We start from the raw sequence: 19,750 nt of genomic DNA, 5'->3' as shown, positions 1-19,750 counted from the left end.
TTAAAAATCAAATCAAACAATGCTACAGAACAAATAAAAATAATAAACTCAGATTTGATGTTTTAAGTGGAGTGAAAGTCTACCTCTCTATATCCTTACCATTGCTGAGCGAATCTGTGCTCCCAGGGCTGTGCTGTCTGGAGACCAGCTCAGTCCCAGTTTTCCTCATCTCTGTGTTTTCATTAAATCGCCTTTTCCAATAGTTGAGTTCTTCACGATCAGATTCCTGACAGCGCCTCAGAACCGCCATGGAGCGCCTTGTTTTCTCTACCATTTCCATAATGCAGTTCAGGGCCTGAGCCAGAGAGAAAGTGAGGCACAGGTAAGAAATTTAAATAAGGAACAATGAAGATCAAGGATGGACAAACATCACAGGACTCACAGATTTTTTTTTTTCAGGGCTGAGGACCGCCGAACCCAGGGCTTTGCACTTGCTAAGCAAGCGCTCTACCACTGAGCTAAATCCCCAACCCCATGAACTCACAGATTTTACAACCTTAGGAATAAAGTTTACGTCTCAAAGTCATCCTTTTAAAAAAAATTTACCAACACTTTTATTTATTTGTTTGTTTGTTTGTTTATTATGTATATAGTATTCTGTCTGCCTGTATGTCTGCCTGCAGGCCAGAAGAGGGCACCAGATCTCATTACAGATGGTTGTGAGCCACCATATGGTTGCTGGGAATTGAACTCAGGGCCTCTGGAAGAGCAGCCAGTGCACTTAACTGCTGAGCCATCTCTCCAGACCTCAAAGTCATTCTTATACCTTGTTTTTCCTTACTTTATTTATTTTATGTGTATGAGTGTTTTGTCCACCTATGTGTTGTCCTCAGAGATCACAGGAGAGAACAGGATCTCCTATTGTTACTGATGGTTGTGTCTGCCATGTGGATGCCGAGAAGCAGATCTGGGTCCTCTGTAAGAGCAGCAAGGGCTCTTAACCACTGAGTCATCTCTATAATCCCTCTTACACCTTGTTATTTTATATAAACAGCTATTTTTTCCTATCCATGGAGGTACTGGTTCTAGAACCCTCCGGGAACACTAAAAAAGTCACGAGTACTACAATTCCCTTATATAAAATGTGTGGAATTTGCATATAACCTGTGCACATCTACACACATACTTATGTCACTTCTAGATTAAAGTACCTAATGATTAAAAAAAAAAAAAAAAAAGACCTTTATACAGGCTAGCAAGATGGCTCAGGAGATAAGGAGTACTTGCTGCCCTTTGGAATTCTAGGGTGGAAGGAGAGAATTGACTCCTGAAGGTAATTCTCTGCCACATTCTCATTGTGGCACAACATACCACCACAACATACATACACAAAAGAAGTATGTTTTACAAAAGAAAAACTACTGGTCTGTAAGCTTACAGCTCAGTGAGTAAAGGAACTTTTCACCAAGCCTGAGTACCTAGTATCATAAGATAAATCTAGATGTTTTTATAATAATACAATCTGGGGCTGTCTCTGTGACAGACGCATGCATGTATGCATGCATGCATGCACAAATGCACTACCCCCCTAGGTAAGGGACCAGGGTCAATGATGACGGTGAGGACAGTAACAATGATATTCACATCTGAGGTAAGCCACAATGTGCTATTTTAAAGTAGGCAGTACCTATTTTTAGAGAGAAGGGATGCTCTCCTCTGATGGGAAAGAGAACCTGAGTCTGTATCAGCAAACTAATTCTAATTTGGATTTGTCTGACTTTCCATGCGACATACTCTATGTATTATTACAAATAATGCCAGTCTTTCTTTCTTTTCTTTTCTTTTTTTTGGAGACAGGGTTTCTCCTTGAACTCACAGAGATCTGCCTGGCTCTGCCTCCCAAGTGCTGTGATTAAAGGGGTGTGCCACTGTCGCCCCTTTCTTTCTTTCTTTCTTTTTTTTTTTTTAAGGAGAAAGATTACATAATTTTAGTGTGTGATTGTGTTTGTGTGCACATTCCATGGCCCATGAGTAAAGTCCGAGGACAACTTGTGAGAGTTGGTTCTTCCCCTCTATCCTGTGGGTCTTGGGAATCAAACTCAGTTTCTCAAGCTCGGCAGCAAGTGCCTTTGCCCACAGTCCTTCCACTGAACCTTATTTTTAAGGAGAGAAAAAATCAAGGCTAAATTTAGATGTAGGTAGCTTACTCAGCTCACAAAGGCACTAAGTAGCAAAGCTGGAACCTTTGCTTTAACTATCTATTACGTGACTACTTGGTTTACGAACTGGAGAGATCAAAATCAGCCTATCACCAAGATTTAGGAGTGACTACAGCAAGTGGTGAATAAGCCAACTTCTGTTAAAAAGTAAGGTCCACTTCAGGCGGGCGGCGGTGGCACAAGCCTTTAATCCCAGCACTCGGGAGGCAGAGCCAGGTGGATCTCTGTGAGTTTGAGGCCAGCTCCTAGTCTAAAGAGGGAGATCCAGGACAGGCACCAAAACTACACAGAGAAACCCTGTCTCAGGGAGGGAAAAAAAAAATTAAGTCCACTTCAAGCACACATGGACTACTAGTAGCATTAAGAATTAAATGAGCTGGATGCAGTGGTGCATGCCTGAATAGGAAAGTGAGAAACAAAAGTGGGTGGGCAAAATGATTAAGAATGTAAATGACAATTGCTGCCAAGCCAGAAGACAAAATAGTTCCTCTGAATCTCCACATTCAAGTTATGGCATGTACACAAAGTGCATGCATGCAAGCATTAATGTGCACACAAATATACATCAAACCCACAAATGGACAAATAACAAAAAGCAAAACAAACTCTAAAGATTTATAAGTAATAAGGACTTAGGGAAATTAAACATGCTGAGATTCTTACATGGTCAAGATGTTTCCATTCATCAGCCCATTCCCTTTCTGTCAAACGGTGGTCTACCAACTCATCTTGATAGCCTCCATTCAGACCTATTAGAAACAAGGGATTACATTTAAAGAATACAGAGCAACTGAATTCTAACGAGTGTACACATAGTTGTGTTAACTTAGAGCACACTACTAAGGGAGTAAGTTAACATATCTGGTATGAGACCCACAAAATGACACAACCATTAATGTTAAGCAATAAAGAGTTAGTATTCAGATCAAATAACTCCAGGGACTGAAGTATAGCTCAGTGATAGAATGCTTAACTACCATACACTAGGCCCTGAGTTCCATTGGCAGCATTTTTGGGGCACGACTCCTAAACTCTGAACAACTCAATTGTAAAGACAAGAAAAACAATCACACCAGGTTCTATCAGAAGGAAGTACATATCATTCATAAACATCTTCTAAGTTGTCAGGGGCTATGTCCCTTTCCTTTGTTCACATTAGCATTTCATAGCCAACATTCTGGAAAATAAAATGTCAGAAATACTCTGTTGAGTTGGGTATCTATGGTGGCTTGAGTAAGAATGGCCCCACAGGCTCACATAATTGAATGCTTAGTCACCAGAGTGGCACTGTTTGAAAGGATTAGGAGGTATGTCGCTGGAGGTGGGCTTTTTTTTTTTTTAAAGATTTATTTATTTATTATATATACAGTGTTTTTGCCTCCATGCCAGAAGAGGGCATCAGATCTCATTATAGACAGGTGTGAGCCACCATGTGGTTGCTGGGAACTGAACTCAGGACCTCTGGAAGAGCAACCCTCTGAGCCATCTCTCCAGCCCTGGGGGGTGGGATTTGAGGTTTTAAAGACTCATGACAGGCCCAGTGGCTCTCTCTTCCTGCTGCCTTCAGATCCAGACCTCTCCAGCACCATGTTTGCCTGTGTGCTGCCATGTTCTGCCATGATGCTAATGGACTAAACCTCTGAAATTGTAAGCCAGCCCCAATTAAATGCTTTCTTTTATAAGAGTTGCTATGGTAATGGTCCCATATATTGCACTGACTATAGATCCTAAAATTACAGATCTAAGGTAGGCTATAGTGTCCATAGATTTCATTCTAGGAGAGTAAAGGGGAGTGGACGTATTGATTCAGTTACGGGGAGGGGCATGTGGTGGTTTGATGAATGCAGACCAGTATAAGAGTACAGGTCTAAGGAAACTTTGATGAATCTGGTGGATTCATCATGGTAGGTGACCAATACTTCCAGATGTAAATATACATTTTCTAAAATCATGAGAAATACAAGTAAATCGAACAAAATATAGTTATACCTAGTGTCTTAGGGTTTTTATTGCTGTGAAGAGACACCTTGACCACAGCAACTCTTATAAAGAAAACATTTACCTGGGGGCTGGCTTATAGTTTCAGAAGTTCAGTGCATTATCATCATGGTGGGGAGCATGGCGGCATGCAAGTAGACTGGGTGTTGTCTACATCTTGATATGCAGGCCACAGGAAGTCAACTGACAGTCATGCTGAGGGAATTTTGAGCAAGAGACATCAATGCCCACCCCCACAGTGACACACTTTCTCCAACAAGACCACACCTCCTAACAGTGCCATCCCTTTGGGGGTCATTTTCTTTCAAACCACCACACCTAGCTTTCACCATTCTTCTCTTTTAAATGGGCAGAAACTGTGTATGAATGTGGTGATATTTTGTTCCCCAATATATTGTAAACACTAATAAACTTATCTGGGGTCAGAGAACAGAACAGCCACTAGATATAGAGGTCAGAAAATGGTGGCACACCCGCCTTTAATCCTAGTATTCTGAAGGCAGAGATCTGTCTGAATCTCTGTGAGTTAAAAGCCACACCGAAAACAGCCAGGTACGGTGACACATGCTTTTAATCCCAGGAAGTGATGGCAGGAAGCAGAAAGGTATGTAAGGCGTGAGGACCAGGAACTAGAGCCTGGTTAAGCGTTTAGGACTCTAACAGCAGTTCAGCTGAGATCCATTCAGGTGAGGCTTCCAGTATGAGGAAATGAGATCAGCTGAGAAGTTGTTGAGGTAAGGTTAGCTGTGGCCTGTTCTGTCTCTCTGATCTTCCAGCATTCACCCCAATAACTGGCCCCAGGTTTGTTTTTATTAATAAGACCTTTTAAGATTCATGTTACATATGAAGAGAAAAAAAATCAATAGCAAGCTTAGTTCTTAAAATGAATTTAATATTATTGTTTATGTCTGTGTGCGCGCATGATGATGATTATGATGACACTTGGAGGTCAGAGAACAACTTTCTGGAGTTAACTGTCTCCAGGAATCAAACTCCAGTCCCCAGGCTTACATGGCACGTACCTTTATTCACTAAGCCATCTTGCTGACCCCCAGCCTAGGTTTTAACAAACAAAAAGGCATGGGAGAGTAAGAACTGGAAACCAAGGATGGTGTGTCTCAGCACCTGCTGCCGACATGGCCAACCTCAACATCAGGTGGTTCAGGACTGAATCTGGTCAAGGCCACTTACTAGCTATGTTACAGTGGGTACAGTTGCTCTGACCTTCTGGAAAGACAGAATCAAATGATGCAGACAATGCTCTCATGGCTGTCACCCTCAGTGAGAACTGCAGGAAGCATGAGACCCTAGTGAGGGTATGCCTAGGTCAGAGTGGGAAAGTCAATGTGTTCTCCACAAGGTACCCCTGCAAATGGAGTGCAAAAGAAACCCTACAAGATGGCAGCCTTTTGTTTTGTTTTTCTGCCTGATAGATGCTGAGGAATTAAAATCCAAAGATTCATCTACAAAAGAGAATGTGACAAAAAGCTATTTTCAAAACTTATCTCAAATTAGGACTCTGTGGTGTTTTTTGCTTTTTGTTTTTAAAGACAGGGTTCCTCTGTGTAGTTTGTGCCTGTCCTGGATCTCGATGGGTTTTTTTTTTTGAGTCTTTATTCCTAAATTTAATAGTTACATAGGTCTATGCTTCAGGCATTTCAAACCTAACAAAAGAGCAGAGAATAATGTTATCTTCATTCATTTCAGAAGTTATTACTCTTAGGCTCAAGAGCCCAAGCAATATCTATGGTGATATTTTATTTGTGCTGAAATGTGATTTTATTTGTATGTTAATAAATAAAGTTGCCTGGGGATCAGAGCTAAGAGCAAGCCATTTAGCAGAAGTCCGGAGGTGGTGGCACATGGCAGGCAGAGTCTCTGTGTGTTCAAGGACACAGCCAAGCAAGCGGTGATCTGAATCTTTAATCTCAGTACGAACCATAGAGACCTGGAGGTCTGTATAGACAGGCAGTGACAAGGAAATCATGTGGTTGGGTTTAAAGCCAATGAGAAGGTAGAACAGAAAGGCAATAAAAAGACAGGACACAGGAAGAAGGTCTCTCTCTCAGGGGAAGGACAGCATCGAGTGGGAAGCTAAAGGCTTTGCTACTGCTCTGACCTCTTGGGCTTTTAACTCTGCATTTGGCTCTGTGTTTCTTATTTAATAAGACCGTTTAGAATTGCATCTACAAATATCCATCAGGTTACACATGTGGCACCAAAGCCCCTCTAACTGGCCTAACCCTAACCCTAACCCTAACCTAACCCTAACCCTCATGGTAAATCACGAGAGCCTCAAACTTGGGGTGATTCTTCTGACTGCTAAGATTACAGATGTGTGCTACCATGCCCAGCCCTTTATTTTTTGTCTATAGCACAGGCTAGCCTTAAACTCCTTATGTAGCTGAGGATGACCCTGAGCTGATCACCCTACCTCAGCCTCTATAGTATTAGAATTATAGGCACGTGCCACTAAGTCTAGCTGCATAACATCATCTTATCAACAGAAAAAAGGCAATGATGATATTATTTGGCTTTATCACTGAATAGGAAAGCAAGCCACAGATTTCCTCCAGATTAAAGCAATGTTGTGCAGCTGAGATCACTTACTAAGATTGTGGTGCCTCTCACGAACTTCTCGGTGTTCTAGCATCTTGTTGGGTTCCCGATAAAGGTGAGAAGTTGCAATGTCTTCTAAAGTATAGTGCTGAAGAGGTGGTGGGGTAGGATGGAACTGGCCCCCAGGATTCATGAGGGGCACAGTGAGGGCAGGACTGTGCCGGGGAGCAGGGCTGATAGTACATACTCTCTTGGCAGGTGGTTCAGGAGGAACTGTATCTCTTTCAAAACTATTCTCTTCCCTCCTGTAGAAGAATCAGAAGTGCTTATAGGAGCCTGTCAAGAAGAGCTCATGTTAACATCCCTACCAAGTCTCAGGACAGCTGCTTCTTTCCAGCAACTCACCTCACAGAAAGCCCAACCTTCAGATACTATGCACTTTCCAAAGCAGGAATGGTTATTTGGTGCTGCAGCCCATGTGCTAAGCACATGTTTCATACTGCTACACTCCCAGCCCAGCAGTCCATATCTCAGTATGTTTCCCAGACTGTTCTTCAGCCAAACTCCAGAGATCGGACTTCAGGGCCTCTGCAGTAGCTGTGACTTCTGGTGTGTGTGCCCGTACCCAGCTCAGGAACGGTTTAACAAGAGGCATGAACTGAACTGTCTTCAGGGGTCAGACACAACGTGTAAATGTTTGTTTATTCCAGTGTGAAGAAGAGAGGTCCAGTAAGCAAAACCATCTAATTATGACACAGGACAGGAGAAACTGACAAGGTTTGACAAAGTTTAGGAATGCTGAAGGTCAAATTTGACATTATAGAGGTGAGCAGCTGGGAAGAAAACTGCCTCTGTGACTTGGCAGGGTTTTAGTCACTCAGCTTCAACTGTAGCAAACTATTGTTCACAATACTGCTTCGTCAACAACTCCTGCATTATTGTGGCATGATTATATTATTCACAGTCACGACCTGAGACCTGTCATGAGCGGAGTCTTCTTCATTCAACTTGTGGAGCCGGCTACATCTCGAGGTAGAGGACGACAGTAAAGGACAGACTAACACTGGCTGTAGTGCTGCTGCTTACCAGATGTGAAGGCCCCACACATCTGATAAAAGACATCTTTTTTGCTCTTGGCTGAATGAGAAAGAGCGAGGGACTAGGTGTTCCATTTCTGGAGCAGTGACCCTGTCTAAACTCTAGGCAAAGCTCCTCAACAGGAATGTGCAGTGAGGCACCCAGAGAGGTGTTGCGACAAAGGAAAACTAATCTTGGAAAGTCTAAGACATTATCTGTCTACAAATCAACCACCAAACCCTCAGTCTTTTAAAGCAAAGAGCAACTCCAGGAAAACAGAACAGATCTCTTCTCTGCTCACCTTTCTGGACTGGGCCTCTTCCCATTTCCATGAACCTCCATAAGCAGTTCAGAAGAGTCAGCAGGAGATGCGATACTGGTGTTGAGCAGAAGGTGCTCGTGCTGAGCCAAGTACTGGGATGGGGTCTGCTTGGCAGCCCTGGCACAGTGCAGCAGTTCTCGCTGCAGCAGGGGCAGGTTGGCCTTGAAAAGAAAGAGGCAGTTTTCCCATCTGCGGAGCCCTACCTACAGAGATTAGCATCTCAATGAGATCTCACAGACCAAAGGCCCTCTTTGCTCTCTCCTTCTAACACTAACTAGTAAAGCGACATCATCAAAGCAGTAAAGGGGCATTTTTATTTGAGTCACAGTTGGTCTGTTTCTTCCCCCAGGAAGAGGTCAATCCTCTTAAAGGAACTGTATCTTAGTTACTTCTGTGCCCTGATACAGAGCACAATAAAGGTTTGTCGAACACAGAATTTAAAAACATACATTTTTCTTTTTTTCTTTTAAGATGTCTTTTATTTTGAATTGTGTGTTTGTGTTTGGGTATGTGAGCGCAGATGCTGGAGCTGGACGTACAAGGGGTTGTGAATCACGGCACTATTGGCGCTGAGCATCAGGCCCAGGCCCTCTACAAGAGCAACAAGCACTCTACCACGGGGCTGTCTCTCCATCCTGACACATACATTTCCAGCAAGGGTTTTTCAGTCTGGGAAGTAGGACCAAGGCCAAATGCAGACACAGCAAACACTCTATTGCTAAACTGCATCTCCAGCACCCAGAATACATATTTTCTTGAAGACTAGCCAGTTAGAGAATTACTATTGCCTAAAAAGGAGAATTACAGGCCCTGTTTTCTCTCTTCTGAATCACAACCCTACTCTGACGGTGGCACTCAACCTTCTCTTAGGGGAGAAGATTCTACAATCTGGAGAGATTTTGGAATCCTAGAAACCAGGATTACTCCAGAAATGCAGTTCTAAAGAGGAGTGCTGGGAGTAACATCATCTGGAAAAGGAAAAGGATGTTCTGCTATTTTTCCTTCTCATATTGAGAAAACTTTTGGTAGATAAAAAACAAAACAAACTGGGCTGAAGAGATGGCTCAGTGGTTAAGAGCACTGACTGATCTTCTAAAGATCCAGGTTCAATCCCCAGCACCCACAAGGCAGCTCACAACTGTCTGTAACTCCAAGATTTGACATGCAGGCGAAACACCAATGTACATAAAATAAAAATAAATACATTGTAATAAACAAACCCACAAAAATTCTCTATACTTTTAAACTTCAGAATTCAAATTCTTTTTCTATAATCAAAAAGGTTTTTCCCCTAAATTTAAACAATTCAGGGAGAGCCTATAACAAATACCTTTACCTCAAGGGACAAATGAACAAATGAGAAGTTTTAATACATGCAAGCAGTCACCCCCTCACTGAGGGTTAATTTAGCAGGCACCATAATTAGTGGCTGTTTAAAGCAGAAATAAATTGACGAAACCTCAAATGCTAGCCAAAAAGCTGCCGTAACAACCTACCTCATGCTGTTTTCCAAATAACATAGTTAAGACTAGAGAATCTGACAATATGAAACACTTCTGAAGTCTGCTCTAGAATCTCAATCTTATAACTGTAAAAACTTAATTAAAAAGGAACACATGTCAGATCTTTACATTTGTGACATGTGTCCTTTGGAGAATACAGGAAAAGCATAGCTAATTATGTTCTCTTAACACAAATCTCATGAATTGTTTTCTGATTCAGGAGTCTCGGTGAATAACTGTCTATAGATTCAGCTATAAAGAAAAGACAAGATGGGCAGTAGTGGTGCATGTCTTTAATCCCAGCACTCGGGAGGCAGAGGCAGGTGGATCTCTGTAAGTTCGAGGCTAGCCTGGGCTACAGAATGAGTTCTAGGAAAGGCGCAAAGCTACACAGAGAAACCTTGTCTCAAACAACCAAAAAAAGAAAAAAAGAAAAAAGAAGGTAACAGTATATGTTTTTTTAGGGAGAAGGGGTAATATTTAATTTAATTGGATTTCAAGTGGGTATTCCTCAGCATTAAATCAACTGCAAATGTTCATCTGTATACAGCATTCTTAGCGTTACAAAACCACATGTGCTAGATTTGTTCACACTAGTTGTTCAAAGTAATCTTTCATTTCCTTTGAGCTATTACCTATGTAACTTAAAAGTAGCTGATATAAGTAAAATTAACTGTTATATTTGACATGAATTGTTTCTGGGAGAAAGCCACCTTAGAATGAGTTTTGTGTTTATAGCAGCACCCAGCTCAATTCTTAACTTAAAAACATCAAATGAATTTAAGCTTCGAGGAGAGAAAGTTCCAAAACAAAACAAGCAGAGCTTCTTTACAATCAATGAAGCCGTCTAAACCATGAAGCTCTTGGGGCTGGAAAGATGCTCACACTTAAAAAGCACTTCTCGCTGGGCGGTGGTGGCGCACGCCTTTAATCCCAGCACTAGGGAGGCAGAGCCAGGCGGATCTCTGTGAGTTCGAGGCCAGCCTGGTCTCCAAAGCGAGTTCCAGGAAAGGCGCAAAGCTACACAGAGAAACCCTGTCTCGAAAAAAAAAAAAGCACTTCTCTTGATCAAGTTAAATTCACAGCACCCATTATCAGGAGGCTCAACACCAGCAGTAAAGCCACCTCCAAAGGATCTAACACCCTCCTCTGACCGCAGCAGGCACCCAACAATCGCATGTAGTTATACACACAGACACTCATATACGTGGTTAAAAATAAAATTATTCCAAGTTGTAACACTCATTAAAATGAGAAATTGATTCAGATTAATACTATACAATTATAGTGGAACCATGATTAAATATAGACCCAGGACCATGCTCCCCACATTAAACAAAAAACATGGTTCTTCACCAGAGCAGCAGAGCCAAAGTGGAGCACACCTTTGATCCCAACACTCCGGAGGCAGAGGCGTGTGGATCTCTGAGTTAGAGGCCAGCCTAGACTACACAGAGCGAGATCCAGGACAGCCAGGGCTACACAGAAGAAATCCTGTCCCCAAAACATTGACAAAACAAAAAGTCTTTTAGAATGCATCTCTCCATTTCTGAGATGGCAAAAGCATCATTAATGGTGGCAAGTACTTCACACAAAAGCTCTAGTCTTTTAAGGGCATCAAGAGCAGGAACTAGCTATTGCTATAGGATTTGTGTTCTGGGCAGACAAGAATTCTGAATTTGTGTGTTTTGGTGCCACGCCACATTTTTTCCTTATGCTCCTTATTAGGGACTACTTGTCCCTCAAGCCCTTTTCAGATACTACATATATTAGCAGAGTAGAAAAAGTAAGAGCAAAGGTACAAAGACTAACTAGACCACTGGGATGCACCAGGAAGGTATTTCCTCCCCATATCTACCTCAGTTGTATGAGAGAAGGCCAGTAGAAAGGAGGAAAACAGCCTTCAAATAGCATCCGTGGCAGAAACTGGTGAGCCAAATAACAAACTCTTTTCTCCTAGCATTCCAGCCTAGATTTTCTATCCTTTGCTGTACCTGGGTGATACCATGTGACTAAGTCCTGAACAATGAAGAGATAGAGACACAGGGAGTCACAGACAGACAGACACAGGTGCCAATCTCAGACCTGACTCCTTCAAAATCCTTTATATGCAAGCATTCTCTCTAGCTCGCTCTCTCTATCTCACCCCTCAGTCGTCAGCTGACTGAATTTGTGTTCAATCATCTAGTAAGCCACAGGTTGAAGATTTTAGAATTTTCCTCAGTCTCTAGTCTTGAATGATGTTGGGGAGAAAGGCCCTCACTCCCAACTCCCTTTACTAGACTGTTTTGTATGACTAAGGAATACATCAATTTATTAAAGCACACACACACATAAAGGCTTAATTTTGCTGTGAAGAGCATTAGTGGGACACTGCTAAAACATACGTAAGGTCTGTACACCAGACATCCAGTGTTGTCTGAATGCTAACGGGCGCTGGACACCATTCCTTGAGAAAGCCCTTGTTTGGCATGCTTGGAGCCCAAAGTTGGGTCCCTAGTATTAAGAAAAAAGAAAATTCTTGATTTGGAAATTTAGATGTATCACATTTACAGCTCTCTTTAATTTCAGAAGAAAAATAGGAAACGATTATGAAATGATACTGTTCGGAAAACTGGTTTTTTTTTTTTTGGCTTTTCCGCCCGGCGGAAAACTGGTTTTGAGACTGTATCCTTTTACAGCTTATCTGTGAGCATGAAATTACTTCAAAATGAAAACACTTTTAAGAAAGTAAGCATGGTAATTTAGAACCGCGTGCCCAAAAGGTGTGTTCCAGGAAACAATAACTCTAGAGGACATGAATTAGACTGTATTATCTGGGGTTTGAGGAAACACAGCCACTGCCTTCTCACATCCTCCTGAAACAACTGCACAAGCCTCTCTTTGTAGAGTCTCCGCGCAGATAACACATACTTTTCATCTTCAGACCACACCCAAAAGATCTAGTGGTATTTCCTCCATTTTAGTCCTTTCTTCTCTCCTTATTCCTTTACTTGCTCCTGGATGCTACCTATAGTGTTTGCGAACAGAATTCATTCAAAACACTGCAGTTCTCATCATGTAAGAGGCTAATTTACATACTGTTTACTACCAGCCCCAGATAAAACAAAGATATGAAACTGCAGCAAGCTGTTCTGAGAGCATGGAGCAGGGATCAGCAGATCTTGAGGAAATGCTGATGATAAATTATAATGAATGCCTCTGAATTACCTTGAGAAACGGAATCACAAATGGACGAAGAGGAAAGTTTGTAGCCTCTTGGAGCTTGCAATGGAATTCTTCAATTGTCACTGTTGAGTTCTGAAAAGACAAATAATGTTCAACATACAAAACTGGGCACAGCAGCAAGAAGAAGTAGATTAAATGTATGGAAAGACCAAAGGAATGATCTAAAGTTTTGCTATGGATGGACAAAGTGATAGTACAGATTAGCAGCAGACAATAAAGGACTCAGGCCAGAAGCACAGACTCAAGGCCGCATGTTTGGACAAAATAGGGCAGACTAGATCTCAGAGGAATGAGCTGTCGTACCAGACTGCCTTCAGTCAACCGTTAATTCACAAAAAGCCTAACTATTTCCTTTTTGTTTAGTTTAGCTGTCTTTCCCGTCTCTAGAGAATACAGTCCAGCAGGAAAGCAGACTACAAAGTTTCTTGTATTGTAATAGTACTATGACTAAGTGGGTGAAGGTGCTTACTACCAGACGAAAGTTCAATCTGGTTGTCTTCTGGCTTCCATGCATTTACAGCGGCACAAGTGTACACTCACATTAGATAAACATCATTTTTTTAATCTATCTGTTTTGATTTTTGAGACAGGGCCTCATTATGTAGTCTTGGCTGGCTTGAACTCAAGAGATTCTCCTGACTGCCTCCAGAGTGTAAGAATTAAAGGCTGGCACTACTACATCTAGCACTACATGTAGTAATTCTTTTTAAAGGCTCAGAAATGGTTATTTTTGGGAGACAGAAAATTCAAAGGGTAGGATGTTAGGAGATTTAGTCTCAAGGGAACATCTACAATGGACTTAGAAGATAAAGCGCAGGAACAGAGATAGTCCCCCATACTTTGTTTGGTGGGAACAGGATCTCTATGGCACTGAGGCTGGCCTGGAACAGCTTACTGAGTGCTAGAATTATAGACATACAAAATTATGTATAGCTTTACAATTTTTTGAGATAAATTATAGTCTAACAAAGTTGCAAAAAGAAACTAGAGGGGATGGAGAGAAGGCTAAGCAATTAGACACAAGGTTCCATTCCCAGTACCTACGTGATGGCTCACAACCAGCTGTAACTCCAGTCTTAAGGGGATCTAATGCCCTCCTCTGGCCTCTGAAGTTACCAGACATGTATGTGGTACATAGGCCTACAAGGAGGCAAAGCACTTATTTACATAAAATTATAATTTTAATTAGAACTTTGGGGCGGTGGTGGCGCACGCCTTTAATCCCAGCACTCGGGAGGCAGAGCCAGGCGGATCTCTGTGAGTTCGAGGCCAGCCTGGTCTCCAAAGCGAGTTCCAGGAAAGGCGCAAAGCTACACAGAGAAACCCTGTCTCGAAAAAACCAAAAAAAAAAAAAGAACTTTGTAACTTTTTTAAGCTACAAAAAAAATTTAGAAAGGTTACACACAATGGGCCGTTTCTAACATCTCATGAAACTCACACTGATACAGTGTAAACCAAAAAAGATTTATTTTTGTTTACTGTGTATGAGTTTTGACTGCATGTATGCACATGTAACATGTGTTTGGTGCCTGTGGAGGCCAGAAGATGGTGTCATAACCCTGGAACACATCCATACCATGCATACACTAAATAAATAAAACTAAAAATAAATAAAAATATATGGAAAAAAAGGGGGGAAAGCCAGGCCTTCATGGAAGAGCAGACTATTAGCTAATTTGAGAATGTGGATGGCAAAACTTGTACAATGATATAAAACTTTCCCTAATTGAAAAGGTAGAAGCAATAACCTAGTGTTCCTCATACAGGACAAATGGATAAGCAAAATGTTGTATACACAGATAACAGAATATGCCTTAACCTTTAGAAAAACATTTTCAGCCTGCCATGGTGCCTTTAATCCCGGCACTTGGGAGGTAGAGGGAGGTGATCTCTGTGAGTTCTAGGCCAGCCTGGTCTACAAAGTTCCAGGCCTGCCAGGACTGTTACACAGAGAAACCTTGACTCTAAAAACAAAACAAAACAAAACAAAACAAAAAAATCACATTTATTACATCACTGTAGAACCATGAAAAGGTTTGGGGTGTAGCTCTGTTGGTACAGTGTTTGTCTGGTGTATATGAAGACCTGAATATGATCCCTAGTACTTCCTAAACTGAGCATGGTAGTACATGATTATAATTCCAGCACTAGAAAGGTGGAAGCAGAAAAGTAAGTAGTTGAAAGTCATCCTCAGCTACACAGTGAGTTAGCTGGGGCTACATGAAACATAATCTAGAAAAACCAAACAGATGAAAAATAGTTAGTTCTCCAGATGAATGATGGTGGTGGTAGTGGTGACAGAGATGCCACAACCATGGCAATGCACTGCACTAGAAACCTAAAGGGGATAAAACAGGCTCTCATACCACTAAGCGCCACAGACACAGCACCAGAGCAAGTGAGGGCTGGGAAGGCTCTGGGCTGAGGAACGCCAACCCAACACAAGCAAAGGAGATCCTGAGGATGCAACACACTCTTCTGGTTCTTTGAGAACTACATAATTGTGGTGCACAGACATACATGTGAAACACCCACACATATAAAATAAAAATAAATAAATCTTGGAGCTGAAGAGATGGCTCAATGTTATGAGTATGGCTGCTCTTCCAGGAGACCTGAATTCAATTCCTAGCACCCACATGGCAGCTTATAATGGTCTGTAACTCCTGTTCCAGGGAACCCAACACACATGCTTTCTGGCATCCTCTGACACTGCACACACGGTGCACATACATATATACAAGCAAAACACTCATACACATACAACAAAAATAAACTTTAATAAAAAGGTTAGTCTCAGTTTAATAATGCTAATTATTCTATCATAGTTTAAATTCTGACTAATAAGTTGGTTTTTGCTAAATAAATAAATAAATGCACAGAATAAAACCTCACACTTTCTCTAAGTGATAGAAATGGCTCGCTGTTACTGTTTCTGGTTATGCTAAAACATGGGATTCTATAGAAGAGGAGCTAGGCATACGTGGTCCACAAGACCCAGCCACAATCAGAGTCTTTACAGGATTCTTTGGGCAGAAGCACTGCATACATTTTCTTTGCTTTGGGGATAGTGTGTTCTGTGTAATCATGAAATGGGGAGAGCATTAAGGAAGCTGGCACATGGATTCCTCCAGAGTCTGCCCATGTACATCTCCTTTACGATCTGCCTGTCTATTTTTATTATGTCTCTGGAATAAATGTTAGCTGTGAGCACCACCATATGTCAATCTGGAAAAGGAACCAATCTACAAACACAGGGCAGTATTAGGGACCCCCGACACGCTGCCACAAATGCAAACAATTCAAATGTTTACCAAAAGCAAAAATGTATAAACTGTGCTATAATAAAACAGTACAACAAAATGATGGTAACTCATGCCTGAAATCTTCGCACTAAGGAGGTAGAGGCAGGAGATCAAGAGTTCGAGGTCCTAGACTACACAGAGTTCAAGACCAGTCGTCCTACATGAGACCGTTTGTTTTTGTTGGAGATAGGGTCTTATACAACGCCTTGCTGGACAGAAAATATGTAACTTAGGATAATTTTGAACTTCTGATCTTTATGCATAAATATCCAGAGTACTGGGATTGTACCCAGGACTGTGGACACTAGACAAGTAATCTACCAACTGTTTCCATGTACTGCCCTCCAGAACCCAAGGGGTTTTCCCTAAGTTATATTTTGAGAGGAAATACAACTTTAAGGACTAGTACAATAATTCAGCTTTTCATCATAAAGAGAAGTTAACATGTGGGAAAGAAAACAGAATGCTTTTATGAGGAGTGAATATTAAGAGTATTTCATTTGGAAACACTGAGAACTGGTAGCATTTCCCTTATAAATTGAGAATATTCAATCTTCCCCAGATGGCAACACAGAAAGTTAATCCTTTATAAGCAGGCTCACTCAGTATAGAAAGAAAAACTAAAGAAACTACGCACATGGAGCTGAACAACATAACTGCATAGGAACTATTTATTTAGCTCATTAAACTTCTAATTTTACAAAATATTGTTTTGAAAATTAAAACTGGTTTGCAAATAATGTACCAGCTACTGAATATGCTGACATACAAACAATCTTCTATTAACTTGGTTGGACTTCAGCAGGCCTGCTGAAAGCTGTTTAAGACAAATCCAAAGCTGCTTACTAGAATTAAATCCGCACCTTAGATAATAAGACATATTATAGATTCTTTGGCAAATAAAAACTGCTATGAAATCGATAATTCAACAGTTTTTAAAAATTTGCTGAACAGCTAAAATAGTCCATACTAGCTACATGGTTTGGGAATGAGCAGGAATATCGTAACTTCTTAGGCAGCTGGTAAAGGTGAAGCCATACTTACCACCAATGCTAGAACCAGAGTTCGAACCTTCTCGCCAATCTCAGGTGAGATGTCATTGCCAAACTGTTGCAGAGTAGTGAGAAAGCGTTTCAACTTGCTGAGCTGCCGAGCACCACAAGTAGCTGGCAACTGTTGATTTGTTAATGCAGATGATGTGGAAGAGGCAGGACCATTGCTGAATCTCTGTGGTGGTGATGGGGCACCATTCAGGGTAGGAGGGGAATGGTTGATGCCATTGCTTACTAAAAGAAAGCCAGAATAAGAAGACTCAGTTGAAGTACAGTAAGAGTCTTTGCTGACTTCTTCACCTTTATGGTCTCTTTCACTACTCATTTGAATTCTGTAAAGCATTTTAGTATTTAAAAAAAAAAAAAAAAACCAAAAAACTGGCTCCCATCATCAATGAGATTGCTGTGTACCAAGACAGACTATCAAGAAAAAATGGCAACAGAATATTGTACAAGTGTTAACATCTAAGTATGATGATATGTGCTTGTGCTGTAGTCATGGCTACTAGAGGGCTGCAATGGGAAAACTGTGTATGCCCAGGAATAGGAGGCTAGCCTTAGTAAAATAGCAACATTCCATTTAAAGCAAGCAAGCAAGCAAACAAATAAACAGATGGAGTGGGAGATGGGAAGGCAGGGTAGAGAAGGGAACATGGGAAAGATAACATTAAAGGCCTTTTAAAAAAGGCCATATAAAAACAATATTGTAAAGCTGGGCGGTGGTGGCGCATGCCTATAATCCCAGCACTTGGGAGGCAGAGGCAGGCAGATCTCTCTGTGAGTTCGAGGCCAGCCTGGTCTACAGAGTGAGTTCCAGGACAGGCTCCAAAGCTACACAGAGAAACTCTGTCTTGAAAAAAAAAAATAAAAAACAACTTAATATTATAGAAGCTTCATTCATATATATGTATACACACACACACACACACACACACACACACACACACACACACACACACACACAAACATGCACATACACACACATTTCAAATGGAGATGCTCTATGATGAAGGAACAAGACCCCAACTACATAGCTGATACTACCAAAGAAAATCCTGGATAACCTCTTTTTGAGCTACTGGAGTCCAGAGACCATCCCAACCCCAAACATTACAGGCTTTTGCCAATGCTATTTGTTACCCTCCAGAACTTGTTTTTAAAACCCTACTGCTGGAGACACCAATCGGTCATCAAACATGGAGAAATCTAGCTGTACTTAACTAGAAGCTTCACCCCTACTGGCTAGTGTTCAGAGTGTTAAAAAGGTGCTATGCATGCTACCGGAGGACAAAACAGAAAATAAGTCACTCTTGAATCCAGCTATGAACTATGTGAGATACAATAAAGACCCACTTGGCAAGACATGCTCACTGGCATAAATATTATAGGAGTAAACCACTTTTTGAATGGATTTAAGGCCTGCTCCACAAGACAGAACCTGTATCTGATAACTGTCAACGAGGCCAAGAACCTATGGCTAGATGAGTCATAAGACCTAAGGGAAAACCTACTATTGTTATTTGTTAAATGTACATAGCAATAAAACTACTTCTAATGATTTATTTCTACATGCATAGATAAATGCATCACTAAACTCTCACCAGAGAAGCTTCTTCATGCAGCAGATGGCTGCTAACACAAAAACTCACAACTGGTCAACATGTATAGAAAAAGAGACTTCAGAATACTCAACTCTAAACAGGATGTCTATTATTATATTCCTCCCCTCTCCCCTCATGGCTTAGGGATCTATGAGAAAGACTATAAGATCCAGAGATGGTGGACATCTTCATGGAAACAGTGTTTTCCACATACAATAAGGTAGATGCACATATTAACTTATAGAGATTGACTGTGAATGCATGCACAAGTTCAAGCCAAACAAAATTTCAGCATAGAAGAGGAGATGGGGCCGGGCGGTGGTGGCGCACACCTTTAATCTCAGCACTTGGGAGGCAGAGGGAGGCGGATCTCTGTGAGTTCGAGGCCAGCCTGGTCTACAAAGCGAGTTCCAGGAAAGGTGCAAAGCTACACAGAGAAATCCTGTCTCAAAAAAAAAAAGAAGAGGAGGAGGAGGAGGAGATGGGCACAAAGTTGTCATGTGTCTCCCGCCCCCCGCCCCATGAGAAGCTAATGGCATTTGATTCTTTTTGTTATTGTAGCTGTTGGTGGTTGTTTTTCGAGATAGAATTTCTCTGTGTTAACAGCCTTAGCTGTCCTGGAACTCGATTTGTAGACCAGGCTAGCCTAGAACTCACAGAGATCCCGATCCTCTGCCTCCTGAGTGCTGGGATTAAAGGCATAAGCCACCAGGCCTGTCGACATTTGATTGATTCTTGCTGGGAAAACTGGAGTCAGTTTTCCTCAATGTAGTGATATGTAGTATATCCAAACCACACTCCAGGGCAGGTCCCACACCCAGAAGTAGTCAGCCAATACAAACTAGACTGGAAAAGGGAAGCGGAAGAGGAGGACAGGGTGAAAACAAGAGAGAAAGAGAGGGAGAGAGAGAAGATAAAGTTGAATAGGTGGGGGAAAATCTGAGGTA

General features: G+C 41.5%; 1 protein-coding gene across 8 annotated transcripts in view; it reads right to left on the bottom strand.

The window, feature by feature from the left end:
* The window catches only part of Cbfa2t2 (CBFA2/RUNX1 partner transcriptional co-repressor 2), a 112,322-nt gene that overhangs the window by 28,101 nt on the left and 64,471 nt on the right, over window positions 1–19,750 (bottom strand). For all 8 annotated transcript variants that reach the window (XM_052726152.1, XM_052726146.1, XM_052726144.1 and 5 more), the window contains 6 exons: window positions 17,195–17,436; window positions 12,828–12,917; window positions 8,095–8,276; window positions 6,768–7,021; window positions 2,823–2,908; window positions 100–295 (listed from right to left, as the gene is read on the bottom strand). In XM_052726152.1, the coding sequence (XP_052582112.1) occupies window positions 100–295; window positions 2,823–2,908; window positions 6,768–7,021; window positions 8,095–8,276; window positions 12,828–12,917; window positions 17,195–17,436 (1,050 nt within the window). The remainder of the gene's footprint in view (window positions 1–99; window positions 296–2,822; window positions 2,909–6,767; window positions 7,022–8,094; window positions 8,277–12,827; window positions 12,918–17,194; window positions 17,437–19,750) is intronic.

The sequence above is a fragment of the Peromyscus californicus genome, unplaced genomic scaffold (assembly GCF_007827085.1).
Source record: "Peromyscus californicus insignis strain IS unplaced genomic scaffold, ASM782708v3 Scaffold_7__1_contigs__length_154581171, whole genome shotgun sequence".
In the NCBI taxonomy this organism is placed as follows: domain Eukaryota; kingdom Metazoa; phylum Chordata; class Mammalia; order Rodentia; family Cricetidae; genus Peromyscus; species Peromyscus californicus.
This window is presented reverse-complemented; position numbering and strand designations above follow the sequence as displayed.